This window comes from Falco naumanni, chromosome 12, assembly GCF_017639655.2.
Source record: "Falco naumanni isolate bFalNau1 chromosome 12, bFalNau1.pat, whole genome shotgun sequence".
Classification (NCBI taxonomy): Eukaryota; Metazoa; Chordata; class Aves; order Falconiformes; family Falconidae; genus Falco; species Falco naumanni.
Window position 1 is genome coordinate 1,649,919 of NC_054065.1, and position 14,953 is coordinate 1,664,871.

Genomic DNA, 14,953 nt, shown 5'->3' on the forward strand with positions numbered 1-14,953 from the left:
CTCAGCACAAAAGGAAACCAACCCAAAAAGATTCTACCAACGTGCCCCTTTGGTAAGGCTTTGGTGGGGATGGAGCCTGCCGTCCCCAAGGGAAGAGCTGCCCCAGCTGGGAATTATCATACACAGTTGCTGGATTAAAAAAAAATAAAATAATCCAGACTCAAACATTTGTTTTAAAAACACATTGCCACCTACACTCCCACTGAATCTCTCCCTGTCCCGCTGAGTACAACTCATCCGTTTCTTCCTTTACCAAATGAGATAATTCCTTCTTACGTCCAACAACATTCCCCAGCAACCTTTTTTCTTCCTCCTATAAATGGTCAGATAAACAACTAAATTCCAAGTAGCGGCTCTTTATTTGCACTCAGTTTTGGCTTTGCTTCTCTACGACCTAATCTGTCCATTTGAAAGCCCACTACTTGTTCTCCAAAACATCATCATTCAGCAAACAAAGGTATTACCTCTAATTACAGACTTTTCTATGCCTTGAGAACCCTCCCAGCTAGAAGCCTGCCAGCGCAGACTATACAAGAGGCATCCCGCAGCCACCTTTGCCAAGGCGGCCAAGTGAAGACAGTGTCACTCTGCTGCAGCACGCCTTTGACTGACTGGGGCCAAGGACAAAATGTGGCACATCATATGTGACCATATGGGAGTTTAAAGCGTACTCTGAGCTCTCTCTGATTACAGCCTACTGATAGGAACCAAGATACTCTCAATCTTGAATTACTGGCGGCAGAGCGCCACAGCTAGAGCTCACCCCAGGGTAACTAGTACTGCTAAGAGCTGCTCACACTTCCCTCCTGTTTCCCCAGAAGAAACTCCATTCTCTATGAAAAACTAGGTTTGAAAAGACAAACCCAAGGGATGAGCTCGAACAGTAAATATCGATGTCAGTTGTTTGGCATGTTACCTGATATTCCCAAGCTCACCCCACCCTGTTTCTGTACAGGGATGCTAACCTGGGCTTTGAGGACAGTTTCAGTCTTCAGTAGAGAGCTGAAAAGAAATGAATGCAGCCAACTACTGTTTTTTTCAAGAATATAAGAATGTTCCTGAAATAGCTAGATGGAAAGAGAAGAATACCCCATTCTTGCTGTCTTCTGAGGCGCTCGTGTTTCTTGAAGTATCTCTTGGCTCTTAGCTCCTCAAAGGAAAGTTCAGAGCCTTCGCATACAAGCAGGTTTTTATCATACATTGCAACCTGCTCACATTCAACAACAGCAGATGATGACTTGGGAAGAATTTCAGATTTGGAGATGTACGTAACATACTTCCTGTGAGGAAAAATAAGAAAAAACTCTATTCAAGTTAATTGGATTTATTCTGGGAGCGTGTTAATTTTTCTACAGTGCGACTTAAAAAAAAAAAACCCTACACACTTACACTTCTTCTCTTCCACCAGAAGAACTGGACTGAGTACCAGCAGAATCAGGACTCTAAAGCAGGGCAGGGGGAAACAAAAAATTAAAAAAAGAAAGAATTCCAACATTATAGTTAGCCATCCATTTCAACAAGACCAGCAGCCACGAAGCCCCCAATATTTAATTCTGACTGAAGCAATGACAATACAGACCACGAGCATGGCAAGAACACATCCGAGTGTTCTACAAGTCATCAGAACCTGAGGAAGTTCATCCTGAAGAATTAACCATGTAACAATTTGCCATAATCTCAGAGAACTTTTGGAAGACAAACTAAGATCTCAGAGAACTAAGAGAGACAGATGTAGTTCTGGGAACTGCAGTCCAGAAGGACACGGGAACTAGTTGAACAGGTAGTTTCTATTACAAAAAACAGGAACGTTTTGGCTTTGCTTCTCTACAGCAGACAGTAGACATAGTAAGCAGCAGACATAGTAAGTTTTAAGCTCTATTCCATCATGCAAGATATCTTTCAGTATTTGCAGGCAATTCCAAATGGAAAAAGACACAAGCACTTTAGAAAACAGGACTGAGTTGAGAAAGGTTGCATCAGTTTCTTACCCACAGTCTTTCACTCTTTAATTTCACCTCCTGTTCACTTTTCATCTGACTGCGTTACAAAGACTGAAGAATTTTAACTAGCCCTGCCAAACCTCAGAAGAACGAGCGCTGCATTCTGGTACTTAGCCGAGTTAAAAGAAGTATGGTTTCTTCTTTTGTTGTTTTATTGTGGGGAAGGGGGTGCAGGAAGACAACTACAGGGTGACAGGATTTGAACTGTAAAGTTAACTCAAGACCTCCACAAAGTATGAACAGAACCTCACCTGGAACTTTTTATGAGACCAAACTGGCAAGCTACAAAGAGGCTCATGAACTGCGATAAAGTAATCCCCTACTCATTTCTCAACTCAACAGATTGACTTCTACAAGAAGCCACCATCCCACCAAGTACCAGCCCGGAAATTTCTCTTCTTCCTCTGGCATTATCTTGTATTCATTCTTAAAGAGGGTATTTAAGAGGAATTTCACCACAATTCAGTGTAGGCAATTTCCAAGAAGCATGACTGGCACAGAATCTATTGATAATATTACTCCTCTGGAGAATGCTAACCGGCTGGATGGATCACTCTGCCTGTGGCTCTGGAAACTTGTCAAGTGACTAAAAAGTGTGTCCCAATGCTTCCCCATTGAGGTATTTCTACAAAGATGTGATGCTTACAGGATAAAACCCTTCAGTAACATTTTTGAGCTACACGAGATGTAGCTGGCATATTTTATCTTTGTTATCCAGTCAAGATCATCAATCTAAACTTTATGTGAGGGCACTGCGTTTTTCCCACAATGTACAAATTGCTCATTAATAGTAATTTACCTGATTTTTGCAAGTGTATGGTGGGTCAGTAGGACTTGAAAGACCTTTCCCAGTAGTCATCTGATTTGCAGCCTGTGAAGTTTGAAGTGGTTTTATAACGGCAGCACCTGGGACAGATAACATAGGTTTGCATTAATGAGTATGAATAGTTTTCTTATTTATGGATTTCTATTAACTAAGCACTAGAAAACTAATACCTCATTTTGAATACACTCCCCTTATGAATTTTAAATATGGCCAGGAAAACAGAAATCACCACCCCCACCCCGCTTCTACAGGAAAATTATTTTCCTCAGTGACAAAACTCACTGATTGAGTTAAGAGAGTCATCTAATCGAGCTGCAGCTCACAGGCAGGTGTCTTCAGCCTCACCTTGCAAAGGAGGATTCCAAGGATCATAATTCTGCAGCCAGCTAAATTGCAAGAAACGTCAGTTATTATTGTTGAGTCAGTCATTCCTCCCCATACCCCAGGAACCTTTGATTTCCTCGTATGGTCACCATGCCACAAAATTTAAGACTAAAAAAAACCCTTGTTAGTCAGAGGACGCTCATTACTGTATACCAATATACACTGTTAGCTTCACATTCACAAAAATAAAAACACCTGCAATAGGTGGCAGTTTGTGTTTTATCATCACCAGAGGGAACACACAGCATCACGATAAGCACCAGAGCTTCCAACAGCTAAGCGCTAAACTCCAACGGGCACCCATTCGCAGCTAAGTACTCTGTGATAAGCACAAGTAACTGGACACACATATTATGGTCAACATATCCCCAAGGTGGGCTAAAAAAGTCCAGCTCTGATCAGCAACTGATGCCTGATTTCACTGCAGTCCCAGCTATGGCCACAAACCAAAATCAAAGAGGGTCCAAATCAAGCAGCAGCTGCAGTATGCATTCAGCTGGCAGTGCCAATAGATGCACAGGCAGCTACGGGATGAGCCACAGCCAGTTAATACACTCGGGAAAAACATACAGATGTCCCAAACTTGAAAAGCCCGGTGTCATTAGCGTGGCCAGCTTGCTTGAAATTCCAAGTAAGGAAGCTCACACACGGTATTTCCAAGGTAGACAGCCTGAAGCGGACCAGGCTATGCATCTTTATAGCTCCGAACTACTTAGCAGATGCTAGGCAGGGAAGAAAACCCCTTCATTGATGCATTTTTGGGCCTTACTTCACTGAAGACAGTCTGGTACAGCCCTTCTCGATACACCCTCCAAAACCTCCAACAAATACTGAACAGCAAAGTATTGTTGAGTTTATACGTGCCTTTAACTGAAATAATCATTGGCCTACTCTGCTATAGTACAGGGCACATACAGAGAAGACAAAGAAATAATTATCCGTGTGCTATTTGAATAGCTCAATAAGATGGGTCAAGAATTACCAGTAGAGCTGTTGCAAGCACTCTCGTGGCTGTGCCTGGTTGTGAAGCCCTTTTTGAAGGACAGCTCCTGCACATTGCACGTTGCCTTCTTTTACAAGCTGCTGAGCCCAGGCAACGTAGAAGTTAGATGCCTTTGTACCAATTCCGTATCCGTACAGGCAGTCAAAATACTGACAAGGAGAAGTGATGAACTCTGCCTGCACAAGATAAAGATGCAGATGTTTCAAACATCCAAGGAAGTCACAGGCAAAAAAAACCCCAACAGCAATTTCCCAGATACCATCATAGGAAAGCGTTATTTTCCCAAGATAGAAGCAGCTGGTAGGTAAGTTACCTCCCACCAGGTAAACAACTTAACAATGCAGCTTCAAAACCGCACGCTATCCTTCAGCAAGGCGGAGAAGTTCGGAGCCCCTGCAGAGAGCAACGCAGCGGAACTCCCTGCCGCTGCCCCCAGGGCTCCTGCTGCTCCCACAGCTCTTTGCAGCCACAGGGCTACGGACCGCCGGGGCAGCTTAACACGCGTGCACCTACCAGCTTCACGCAGTAGCTAACGAATCTCGGATCCTGGCGGTACCTCTCGTGGCCGATCCCCGCCTGCACCAGGCGCTCCAGGAGGCCGGGCAGGCGGCTCTGCCGCTCCGGCAGGGGCAGGCATCCCTCGGCCCACCGCGCGTACCTGCAACGGTCCCGCCGGTCAGTGCCCGGCCGCGGCCCGCAGCCCCCGCCGGCAACCAGGCCGCGGCCGCGCTGACCTGTCCCACACCTCCAGCGGGTCCGGCCCTCGGTAGCTCCGCAGCTCGGCCTCGTAGCTCCGCATCTGGGCCTCGTAGCTCCTGCAAGGCAGACGGGCGCCTCAGGCCGAGTCAGGCCGGGCCCGGGGCTGAGGTCTGCAGCCCCCAGCCCTCAGGGCGGCTGCCCCGCCCCAGAGGGCCCCACACCTCGAGCCCCCCACCCCTAGCCTACACCCCTACCCCTGCCCCAAGCCCCCCCATTCCCCCCGCCAGGCCCGGGCCCCCCCTGACCGCACGGCGCCGTCCATGGTCCCGCTCAACCACCGCCACCGATTCAAACCCGGCGCGCAGGCGCGCAGCCGCCCAGCGCCGCCTCCCTATTGGCCACCCTCTCCGCCAATCCCGCCTGCGGGCCGCCAGCCTCTTGTCACCCCATTGGGTGAGCGCCCGCCGGCGGGGCGGGGCTGGGCGGGGCTGCCGGCAGCAGGGCGGAGGCCCGCGGCGGGAAAACCCGGCTATCAAAATTTAATAAAAATATTCCAAAATTAAAAAATAAAAGTTTTTTTTTTTTAATTAAAATCTTGAAAAATTAAACTTAAAAAGTATGTATTTTAAAATATATTATATTTTTATTTATAAAGAAAAAACGTACATGGCAGTAACCCGGCCTCCGCAGGGCCTGCGCCCGTGGGGGACACTGCTGGGCAGAGGGACAGGGGGCTGCGCAGGGGGACATACACAACGGCCACCTTGGGGCTGGCACGCAGGGGCCACACAGCCCACTGACCCACAGGAGCGGCGAGGGGAGGCGCGGAGCCCCCCAGCCAGGCCCCGCTGTGCTCCCTGCAGCGCTGGGAGCCTGATGGCACCACATGTCCCATCGGGGGCAAATACACGAGGTGTCCACTGCTGTGGTCAAGGTGCAAGCAGGAGCCGCATCATCGTGGCGGAGAAGGTCGGGAACTGGACCCCTCACACTTCAAGGAAATGATAAGCAACAAGAATGTAGATAAGGAGTCTTCTGACAAGGCAGAGAGAAAATTCAAGGATGCTAGGGTAAAATAATTGTGGTAGTGGGAGATTGCAACTTCCTACGCAGAGGCCCTCCCCCCCACAAAGAGGGGGAATCCCCCGGTCAGGGAAGCATGCACAGTAAATTTAAAATGAACTGTATCGTTAAATGAAAGCAAGAGAACTTTACACCAATCATAATAAAGGAATGTATGACTAGAGTCACTCAAGCTCCACCTGAGAGTAAAGAAAAGTATAAAAGGTGAATGAATGAGGGGAGAAATAGGGAAGAGACCACCAAGACTGACTGCTGGGACCAGCTGACAGGCTGAGCCTTTCTTCTCCCCTCCCCCCCCCCCCCCCCCCCCCAGATGAGACTTAAACTAAGCACTTCTTCAGTAACAGTAAGTTTTGAAATATCTATTAGAGTTACTCTCCGATATTTATAACCAGGCTGTATCGTTTGTAACTTTTCCACATGTTTTATACTTAGTAACATTTTACCTGCACATGCTTTTCTGCAGACAGTCACTATCACCAGCCATCCAAAAACCTGTATATCTGTTGCACAAATCAAACTGCACTGTTAAGTCACTAGTCATCACAGTTTCTCATAGAACATGACCAAACCCTAGAGCGTGGCTGTCCTAGCTCACGAGCACGGCTGGACTGGCAGCACAGACCGCTATTAGTGTATCCAGATCTGCAGCAGTTTAATATACATATTAAATGCGACTGGACTGATGGTGGTAAATTGGACATCACTTAGAATTCAAACCCAGCCACACCTAACCTCCCGCCTCATGAGGAGAGTTAGAAGGCAAGGGGGTTTATTTTCTGCCAAATTACTCCATCCCCTTTAACACAACACCCACCTTCATCATCATCACATCCCAGGACCCTGCGCCTGGGGGAGTGCGAGGAGGACGATACGATGCTGCACACCCAGCCCCTCCCATCAACAACTCCATGATAAATGGTTGCTTTTTTTCAGACTGCTGAATTTAATGGACTAAAAAGCTGTTTAATCCAGCTTACATAGGTCCACATATGCATATAAAAGTGCTGTAATACAACATTCCAGTTACAAGTAGGTATTTCATAACATACTGCATACGGCACCATTACTCAGCCGGCACGGTCAGATACACCAGCTCTCCCTCTGCTTTCCCATAAGGGTAGTTCCAGTTTCAACATTTATATGAGACTTTACATGAGAGAAAGCTCCTTTACATGATGAAGCTGTTTCCAGCCTCAGCTGTCCTTTCTGCTGCTTAATCCATTCCCCACGTGCTGAGCAGCCAGCCAGGGAACACGCTCCAGATCGGGGCAGCTGAGAATTAGCTTTTCCTTCTCGACCACCGTGGGTCGCCCCCATTAGGCTGCACTCTCAGAAGTCAGATTACTAGGTACAGCGGTGGCAGGGGACAAGTTTAAGATCTCTTCAAATGAAGGGCCTTCATCCTCAAGGGGTATCTCTGCCTCAAACATGCGCTGGAGCAGAGCATCAACCGTCCTGTAGCCTGCAGGTGGCCAAAAGAAGAGTCATTGTAAGCATCCATTCCTGTTCTTCAGCAGAAGTGAGGTAGCAGCTAACTTAAGGCAGCTCTTAGTCAAAGGCTGCTCCCCACGCTTTATGCTGAACAGGCAAGAAAACACCCCAAATTATGTTTCCTGGCGTTTTACCTCCACATACTTTTAAGCAGCATAAGCACTTGTAAAGGGTAAGACCATTATTTTAAGTGCTTCTATTCCCGTGTGTCCTTCAACGGATTTGTGATCCCAGTGAGCTGACATGCCAAGAAGCACAAGCCTGGTGAACTGCTAAGGCATAGCAAGAAAGCCCACAGATTAAAAAGTAGCCACTAAGCTAGAGGAAAGAAGCATACAGTCACCCTGTGATCCAAATCAGGATGAATACAAAGTGCATGTAGGAACGAGAAAAGAAAACTGACTCTCGGCAACAGCAGCACCACAGCAATGTCTGCGTGGGCTGGTAAGGAAGACAAGCGTGCACAGAAGGGCAGAGGTAGGAGAGAGGAAAAGGAGTTGCTACAAGAAACAGCAAACGTTAGAGTGTCCACAATTCCCAAAGTCTCCAGCTGGGTTTAGCAGTCTTTGTAGCCCAAAGGAAGCAGAAGTGCTTAGGAGCTTCCCCAGAGAGAGGGTTACGATCAGGGACAGTTCAGAGCCTCAGCCTCTTAAACAAAAGACTGAGCACACTGTAGGGCTGCACTTACGTTTGGAGGCAATTTTAAACACCAGCCCTTTAGACTGTGGCTTTGTTTCACCTTCCCCCTCAAGGTCATGCTCGGCACTCTCCATGTTATCAAGGAGCTGTTCATCCTGGAGCTCATCCCTACACAAGAAGGGCCACAAGTTACCTAGAGGGGAGCATGTTCTACCCCGGGGCCCACATGTACTCAGAGGCAACAGATTCTCTCGGACAGGGCAAGCACCAGTCACGGTGTTAGCATCCAGCATCCTCCGGGCAACAGCCCTGGGCTGGAAAAGCTTGGCAAGGCAGCTGCAAGGCCAATGCAAAAAGCCTTCTGGTAACACCTAGACCAAGCCCACATGGTCATGACAGGTTAGCAAGAACTTTGTGACAAGGAAGAGGAGTCTCAGCTCACACCTTGGGACCAAGGGTGGCTTTTTCCTCCAGTCCCACAGCCCTCACATGTGCCATACCAGCCACAACCAGCACTGCCCTCTTTTTGGGGGGGCTTACTCTTGAACTCCCATTCCCAGCTCCTGGATTTTCTGTTCAATGGCTGTTTCTACTTCACTCTTCTCTAGGGAGTACTCCACAAAGAAAGCTTCCAAAATGAATGACACAAAGATACTGAAAGAAATGATGAGCAGAATTACATGTCAGCGTTTCCTTACTGGCATGCCCCCTGCTTTCGGGCATCATCTACCATCTCCCAGGCTCATCACCCAGCACTCCATCCCCTCCTCTGCCAGACACGGAGAGCTCTCAGTCAGGGGAGATGAGAACAGATGCTGCAGATTCCTCTACAAGACATCCTGCCTGTCTCCAAGGGCCACACCACCTGTGACCCTGGGGCCATCAGCAGTGCCCTGGCAGCAAGCAGAGCCCCTCTTCCTTTCAAAGCGGCTGAGAGCAACCCAAAACTTACTTGACAATAATTATCACCATCACAATGTGGAAGGCAATGAAATACAGCTTTGCAGCTTGAACTGTCACGCTGGCGAATCCATTGGCAAAGAGTATAACGGGAGTTAAGGGCAAGAACATTAAAGGAGAACGTCTTGCTGGAGAGAAGTGCAAAGAGAAGAACCAGATAACCTGGCCAGCAACAACCTTCTGACCAAAGCCCTCTGCAGGGACCATTTCTCTGTTGCCTGGCACTACGTGCACGGGTGTGTGCAATACAAGGGGAAGAGCACGGATCACTGCGCTCTCGTTTGAACCTTCCGCCACAAAGGATATCATGCCACTGATTGACTACAGTGAGCTCCATCAGGACGATGAAGGACGATGCAAAGTTGTTGAAATTATTCTTGCAGTATTTCCCACGGGCAAACAGAGAATCCTTGAGAGCTGGGTTTCCGCATTCCAGGGCGTGAGGAGCATTTGAGTTTGCAGGAAAGAACTGGATTTTCCCATAGAACAACTCCATGCCAATGATAGCAAATATACAGTACACAACCTGGGAAGAGAAACCCCATTGCCTGCTTCTCCAGTGAGCAGCAAGCTCCACAGCAATTTTAGAGTTCCAGTAGGTTTTCCAGTTTTTACAGAGCCAGCAAGCAGCTGAGGGGCAGCACAGAGTCCAAGAGACCCAAGCCACTGGAGAGCGATTACCAGGCAGGAATAAATAAGCCAAGAACTACAGCCCAAGTACATAGAAATGAAGTATTCTCAAATCATAACAGAAGCTATTTTTAGGGAGTTATTAGAGAAACAGATTTCTCATTCAGCTTCTTGCCCAAACCATAGTTTGATTCCTCACAGTGCGAGACCCAGACCGCAGAGAACATCTTCACTGCCCCATGGAGCAAAGAAGGATGTCCTGACCCGGCAACCAGCAGGAACCCAGCCCCTCTGCACACATTTACTCGTGCAATGACCAAGGGTCAAGTGGACACTTACAGTTTCAAGGGCCCGCCATCCAGAAATTTGCATTTATCCTCTTGGAAACAGCATGAGCCTGAGACTTAAGACACATTCCTGTAAAACTGGAGTGATTTGAGCTAAGACACCATGATTTCTTACCAGAGTCAGCCCACCAAATGTCAACATTGTTGGTACGATGTTTATCAGCGTGTTCATGATGACCCGGAACCTACAGCAAACGATTCACGACAACACCTGGTGTGGGGAGGCTCTTATAAAGGCCATGCCCATGCTCCCCACATGTCTTTATAAATAAGGAACCCTCCAGAGAGGCTGCTGGGCTTGCCCCAGGCATGCTGGGACAAGGCCTTGGGCTGCTTTGTTGAGTGGCCATGGTCAATCCAAAGTAGCCATGCAGAGCAACTCAAGGCACTGCCTTGGCCAGCTTCTGACACAGCCTGCCCGCCCTCATACCCTGCCCCAAACCAACTGTATCCCTACCCCATTCTCTTCATTACCTTTGAACGCTGTCAACAATCCTTATTAGCCTGAGGACCCTTAAGATGAAGACAATATCCAGGACCTGTTGGCTGTTGTACTTTGTGGCTGAGAAAGAAAGCAAAAAGTAATTGGTTTGTTATGAAAAATAATCAGGGAAGCACAGAGATAAAGCATGTTCTTACATTTGTTACAATTATGTCCTTGTTAAACATATATATAACAAGGTAGCTATAAAAAAAACCCCAAAACAACAGACTGGGTTAGTTCTTAGACACCCTATAGGAAATTCATTATCTTGTCAAAAAGTCTCCCAAGCCCGAGGCGATAGCAAAAGACTACTCAAGACCACCGAGTTTCCCAGATGCATGCAGACTAGTTAAGCTGCACTTACTCGATTTCAGGGTGGTATTGAGTATCGTTGCAGTCAAGGCAGCAAAGATGATGAGAGTATCAAACCTAGCACGAGGGAAGGCAGTGCTGTTAGATTTATGGTGACAGAAGGGGTGCTTAAGCTGCCACATGACAAAAACAAGTAGTGACCCCTCTTCCTCACATCTGCACCACACAGCCCTGCACCATCTCAAACTATTTGCAGGGTGGGAAGATGGGAAAGCTAGGTTTAGGGAAACACTTTCCCCTGCCCAGCCACCATCTTCACATGCTGCAGAGCAACCCCTGACAGAGAGCAGAGCAGAGCACAGTAGTCTCGGTCAGAGCCAGATTAGGCCACGAAAGAGCACAGTGTCCTCTGATGCATCCAATCATTTTAGTTATGCCCTGGCATGTGAGTTAAGCAGCCCATCTCTCCAAGAAACCTTCAGTTTTTGAGGAGCTGAACACAAACACAAAAAGTCTCACAACTTTTCACACCATCTTTAACACAAACATTGATCCCACTTACCAGTTCCAGAACTGATTTTTGCCAAAGAATGCTCTCGGTTCGTAAGTATACACTTTCAGGAGTATCTCGGCTATATACAAAGCAAGGAAGACCCACTCCGCGTAAGAAATATAAGGGGTTTCCTCATCCAGAGCAATGAAGATAGCATTTATTAGAATGATTATGTCGTAAGTCCAAACAAATCCCCTGCAAGAAGAAAAAAATCAGTTTGCCACACCCAAACAAGTAAAAGTTACGCAGTTATTTCAGAAGTTCTTTGCTTCCCGTCTCAAACGCTGCCATTTAGGAAACTATCTTTCCCCATCAGTTCTCCCCAAATGTAAGAGTTTAGGAGAAGTTACTGCAGAGTTTAGCTTTGCTTTTGAAGTTCAACAGAAAACAGAGCACAAGCCTTCAAAGTACACCAGTGTCAATGGTCTCAGTATTAAACAAACTCTTAGAGACTGCTACTGTGTTTCCAACGTGCCAAGCAGCATTTCCCAAGCAGAAAGGCTGGGTGGGTAAACCAGAAGACTATACAAAATTGGGAGGCGTGGCTGGTACACCCACTGGGTGCGCTGGAGTCAGAGGGACCTAGACATGCTGGGAAAGTGGGCAGAGAGGAATCCCACCATGTTCAAAGCAAAACGCAAGGTCCTGCTCCTGGGGAGGAATAACCTCAGGCACCAGTGCAGGCTGGGAGGTCAATCATCTGAAAAGCAGCACTGCAGGGGGTCTGAGCAGGTCTCGGTTGTCAGATTAAACACGTGCCAGTAACGAGTGCTGGTGGCAAAGGCGGCCCAGAGCATCCTGGGGCTACATTAGAAAGTGCCGTTAACAGGTCCAGGGAAGTCATCCCCCCCGCCATCTAGTCAGTACTGCTGAGGCTGCATTTGGAGTGTTGTGTTGAGAACTGGGCTCCCCAGTACAAGAGACATGAAAATACTAGAAGTGAGTGCAAAGGGTCACAAAAACAATTAGGGGATAGGATAGTCTGACATCTAACGTGTTGAGAGGGTTGGGATTGCTCAGCCTGAAGGGGAGAAGGGGCAGCTCAATATGCATAAATACCTGATGGGAAGGTGGAGAGAAGATGGAGCCAGACTCTTCTCAGTGGTATCCAGTGAAAGCACAAGAGGCAAGGGGCACAAGTTGAAATACAGGATTTTCCATTTAAACAAAAAAGGTTTTTTTGTTTGTTTGTTTTAAAACAAGAGGATGGTCAAACACTGGAACAGGTTATATGGGGGTTACGGAATCTCCATCCTTTGAGACACTCAAAACCCAACTAGACATAGCCCCGAGCACCCTACTCTAGCTGACCTTGCTTTGAGCAGGGGGTTACACTAGACCGTTTCTAGATGGTCCTTCCAACCTCAGTAGTTCTGCAATTTTGGGAAGACTCAGATCTCTAGCTCTAGCTCACAGTACCATCTCGGTAAGAGCTGATGAAGCAGCACGATGCAGCTTTGCTGCAGAGACTGCCGAGGTAAGATCACCTTAAAGTGAAGCATTTAGTCTGGTCCTTCAAGGCACGTGAAGAATCTGAGTAAGTGGGACTGGAATAGGTCTGGACTTACCAACAGCCAAGTCTAGCTTCTCCACAACACTTAAGGTCACCTAAGATCAGAGCTGGTCCACAGAACACTTGAAAACGGAATGCCTGATGTTTGCCTAAACGCACTTTGTGCTTTCCAGCAGGACACCCAGATAAGCTTTTGCTTGCACCACCACTGCTCTGCAGCCCTTTGAATGTTAAGAGCTGCTTCCTCCACCAGCAGAGGCTTACCTGTGCCTAACCATGCTGCGCAGGAACCGACTTGCTGCTGACTTGTATACACGAGGCATCCACCGCCCCAGCGGATGGCTGCGTATTTTCAGAGTAATCACCTGGATGTTGAGGAGATCTGCCAGTTGTACAAAGGACTTCTTGTCTGTAGCAGAGGAGAGCACTACACATCAGTCTGCTGTCATTAAAAAAAAGACACCATCTGGCAAACGCAAACCCATATGCACATGAATTGCAGCAACCTGGACTCAGTATCTGTTTACGGCAGCAGGCAATGCACGTGCCCACAGAACAGGCTGCACTCTGTACTCAAACAGCTCCTGTGCCCCATTCCTGGGGGGACTGGCTCAAGCCACAGGCCAACAACCAACACAAACCTTTAACAATCAGGATGGGCATAAACTAGCATGACTGACCCATCTCTCCTGATATCCCGTCTCCAGCAGGAGCAGGGCAAGAGGCTCTAGAGGACTGTGTGGGAAGCCACATTGCTTGGCAGAATCTGGTAACAAGGGAGGCTTTCCTTGCCCTGTGCTGACAACAGGAGGTCCTGTTTGCCATGGTGAGCTTGGCCTGATCTCAAATGGCTTTGAAGAGCCACCCACAGTGTACATGACGTGGGCTACAGCACAGGCAGAAAGAACACCTTTCAGGACTTAAGCAGTCCAGAGGGAAGCAGGAAGAGGGGCCTAGAGTCCCTCTGGGTCCATTACAAATGACCAGTCCCAGTGCCAAAACCCTTGAAGCAGCAGGCTCCTGACCACAGGCTCTCCCCAGTCCCTTGACCCACTGCTCACCTATGAAACCCTTCTGCTCATCATCCGAAATGCGTAGCAGCAGCTCTCGGTGGGAGTTGCTGGTATCAGGAGCCACCAGTTTGACAAGCTGTTTCCACCGGGCTTCTCTAACCACAAACTGTGCTCCCTCCTCTTCCTTCAGGAGGTTGAAGGCCTCTATCATCTTGCGGTGCTTCATGTAAGCAAGCTTGCGGATCTCATTCTAGAGAGATTATTGTGATTCAGGCAGTGGCAGTCACCCTTTCCCCTTTTTGCTTTTAAATATCTTATTTTCATGGCACAGAGATGCAAGAAGAGACTCAGAGGAACACAGCTGGAGTGGTATTAGACACAATGAGTACAGCACAGTCAGCGGGGGTGATGAGAAATGCTATTTAACAGGCAGCCATGGGCTCTCTTGCACAGCACGCTGGAAGTATCAACAGATTGCTTGCTGCTGGGAGATGCATTGAAAAACCGGAAGAAAAGACAAAGGATAGTCCCTAACAGGAAGGAGATGTAAAGATCACAGGATCTGCATGTCCACAGGTCACAGAAGCAAAGAGGATGTGCCCACACATGCTTCCCATCCGTAAGTGAATACTGCTGAGAACAGGGGTGGAGATCCGCTTCTGCACATGATTACAAGCAGGCTGAAGAACCTTATACCCTTAGGAGACCAGCTTCTGGGAAGACCTAGCAGCCTGCTTACTGAGAAAGAGCCAGTTCCCTCATGGGAGCACTCAGGAATTCCCAGCTCTCACCTTTTGATCACAAGTACCAAACCACACCTACTCAGTTTGAGCAGAAGCAGCAAAGAGTAACTATTTAATTTGGCCTCCCTTTAAGTTCCCTTTGCTTTAAGGGCACACGCAGTGGCATAAAAAGCGTGCCGTGCACTTAGAGCCAACTGAAAACAGGTATTTCCTCACAAGGTTATACAGAACAGCAGGCAGCCACCAATTGCAACCCCCTCCAAACATTAC

General features: G+C 47.9%; 1 protein-coding gene across 1 annotated transcript in view; it reads right to left on the minus strand.

Annotated features, from left to right (window-relative positions):
* BUB1 (BUB1 mitotic checkpoint serine/threonine kinase) overlaps window positions 1–14,953 on the minus strand; it is a 33,837-nt gene that overhangs the window by 12,008 nt on the left and 6,876 nt on the right. Inside the window, exons 9-25 of the mRNA XM_040611808.1 lie at window positions 13,989–14,190; window positions 13,192–13,336; window positions 11,424–11,609; window positions 10,914–10,978; window positions 10,540–10,627; window positions 10,181–10,250; window positions 9,395–9,614; window positions 9,081–9,171; window positions 8,669–8,782; window positions 6,015–6,017; window positions 4,948–5,004; window positions 4,727–4,871; window positions 4,193–4,389; window positions 3,172–3,212; window positions 2,800–2,906; window positions 1,390–1,442; window positions 1,090–1,280 (exon numbers count right to left, since the gene is read on the minus strand). Coding sequence (XP_040467742.1) covers window positions 1,090–1,280; window positions 1,390–1,442; window positions 2,800–2,906; window positions 3,172–3,212; window positions 4,193–4,389; window positions 4,727–4,871; window positions 4,948–5,004; window positions 6,015–6,017; window positions 8,669–8,782; window positions 9,081–9,171; window positions 9,395–9,614; window positions 10,181–10,250; window positions 10,540–10,627; window positions 10,914–10,978; window positions 11,424–11,609; window positions 13,192–13,336; window positions 13,989–14,190 — 1,975 coding nt within the window. The remainder of the gene's footprint in view (window positions 1–1,089; window positions 1,281–1,389; window positions 1,443–2,799; window positions 2,907–3,171; window positions 3,213–4,192; window positions 4,390–4,726; window positions 4,872–4,947; window positions 5,005–6,014; window positions 6,018–8,668; window positions 8,783–9,080; window positions 9,172–9,394; window positions 9,615–10,180; window positions 10,251–10,539; window positions 10,628–10,913; window positions 10,979–11,423; window positions 11,610–13,191; window positions 13,337–13,988; window positions 14,191–14,953) is intronic.